Here is a 1,661-nt window from a genome sequence, read left to right as displayed (position 1 = left end):
TGCGGTGCTTGTCAAACGTTCATGGTGTTTTAGTAAGCGTACTTGAGCAAACGCTCAGTAAATGACGAGGAGGTATGCATATTTGGATTTTAGTCGGAGATTGCATTTCCCTTTGACCTGGAGCGGATAATTGACGATTGGATATTCATGGGGTACCTTTTGGGGAACGACTTCATCCCCCACTTGCCCAACATGCACATCCACGCAGAATCAACGCTCTACCTGTGGGACACCTACCACGTGGTGCTTCCCAAATTGGACGGTAATGTTCTCTTGAGTTATCCTCTTTTATTCCCTATCCCCTGCATTGTGATCGAATTCTCACAATGAAGGGAGATAATCCTAATCGAATGTCTACTAGCGGGACATGGGTATGACATTAGTGAGCATTGGGCGTGGGTGTGTTGGTCATATATTTATGGGTGATGTCGGTGGTTTTACGGTACAGTGATGAGTTAATCAATCTAGATTAATGAGAATCACCGATCCATGAAAGTCGAAATTTCATTGTTAGAACTATTGTTGGGGTGGTGGATAAATCGAATGGTTTTTTACCTGACTCTGGGTGGCATTGCTGTTTTTGGATGAGGCTGGCAATCGTTAAGTGAGGCTAATTGACGTGGCCTTCTATCATACGTGTGTGTAAGACATGGATAAGGCTGGTTCGCGTGATAAACCTTGCGATTCGTAGTTTATTTATCCAGTTGCTTTGCCAATTAGTCTGCCCTCGACGACAAGCTTTGCAGAGCGTATTTACGTCCATTTTATTCCGACACAGGCTACATAAATGAATTTGGGACGCTCAACCTCGAGAGGTTTCACATATTTCTCTCGGAGTTGTCCAAGGTGAGTATTTTGGGCAGTATTTGGAGTCGTGAGACTCATCTTTAAGTATGACGAATAAAAGTATGGGATAATTTGAGTCCAAATGTCGATGCATGACATCTGCGATTTAACTTTCAATGGCATAAATCTACTGCGTGTTTAGTCTGGCTGTTTGTGGAGCGCATTGATAATTGGAATCATTTTCTGAAGGTCTAGTGGATGTGATCTTGTCGTTATTGTTTCGTGGCAAAAGGAATGTGATCAGAAGTATCGCGCGTGTGAAAGCGTTCGTGGACTGCAAACTCAGATTGATATTGTGGTCACTTCGAATGGTCGAGATTGAACAGTGTACGTTTCGTCTGTGTCCGTGTGGTCGTAGTCAGGTATTGCTTGTTTGGTAAACCTTTTTTACATCGATCCCGTTGTAATGATCGAATCATCCCTGAAGACTACGCAGCATGACATTTCAGAAGTGGGGTGATTAGGATCCTACAGAAGGACCAGAAGACGAGGCGCAGAGATGGTACAAGCGTAGTCCTTGTCAACAGTCTGTAGCTTGAATCGTGGAAGGGTAAAGAGGTCTGCGTAGTTAAGTATCTGTCGAAGAATACTAGCATTTAGCTACAAAATGATGGTGTGGAGTGGATGGATGAAAGTTTGGTGAACCGTTGTTGTTGTTGTTGTTGTTGTTTTGACTTGCAGTTTGACACGAGTTGGTTTGAGGAGAGGGAGGCTGATCAGCGGTGGATGCAGGGCAAGCATGGTGCCCGGATGGCACGAGAGTTGGAGCGCCTGGGTAAAGTTGGTGCGAGTGTGGAGACGGAAGTAGCGCTGGC

The 1,661-nt window shown here is 44.8% G+C and overlaps 1 protein-coding gene across 1 annotated transcript in view; it reads left to right on the top strand. All coding sequences in view use genetic code 11, as the record gives it.

Moving 5' to 3' along the window:
- Window positions 1–1,547, top strand: part of EGR_09217 (5'-3' exoribonuclease) — a gene marked incomplete at both ends in the record, with an annotated part of 2,828 nt that extends 1,281 nt beyond the window's left edge. Inside the window, 3 exons of the mRNA XM_024498466.1 lie at window positions 94–262; window positions 779–846; window positions 1,539–1,547. Coding sequence (XP_024347099.1) covers window positions 94–262; window positions 779–846; window positions 1,539–1,547 — 246 coding nt within the window. The remainder of the gene's footprint in view (window positions 1–93; window positions 263–778; window positions 847–1,538) is intronic.
- Between the last annotated feature and the right edge of the window lie 114 nt (window positions 1,548–1,661).

The sequence above is a fragment of the Echinococcus granulosus genome (genome assembly GCF_000524195.1).
Source record: "Echinococcus granulosus chromosome Unknown EG_S00138, whole genome shotgun sequence".
Taxonomy (NCBI): domain Eukaryota; kingdom Metazoa; phylum Platyhelminthes; class Cestoda; order Cyclophyllidea; family Taeniidae; genus Echinococcus; species Echinococcus granulosus.
This window is presented reverse-complemented; position numbering and strand designations above follow the sequence as displayed.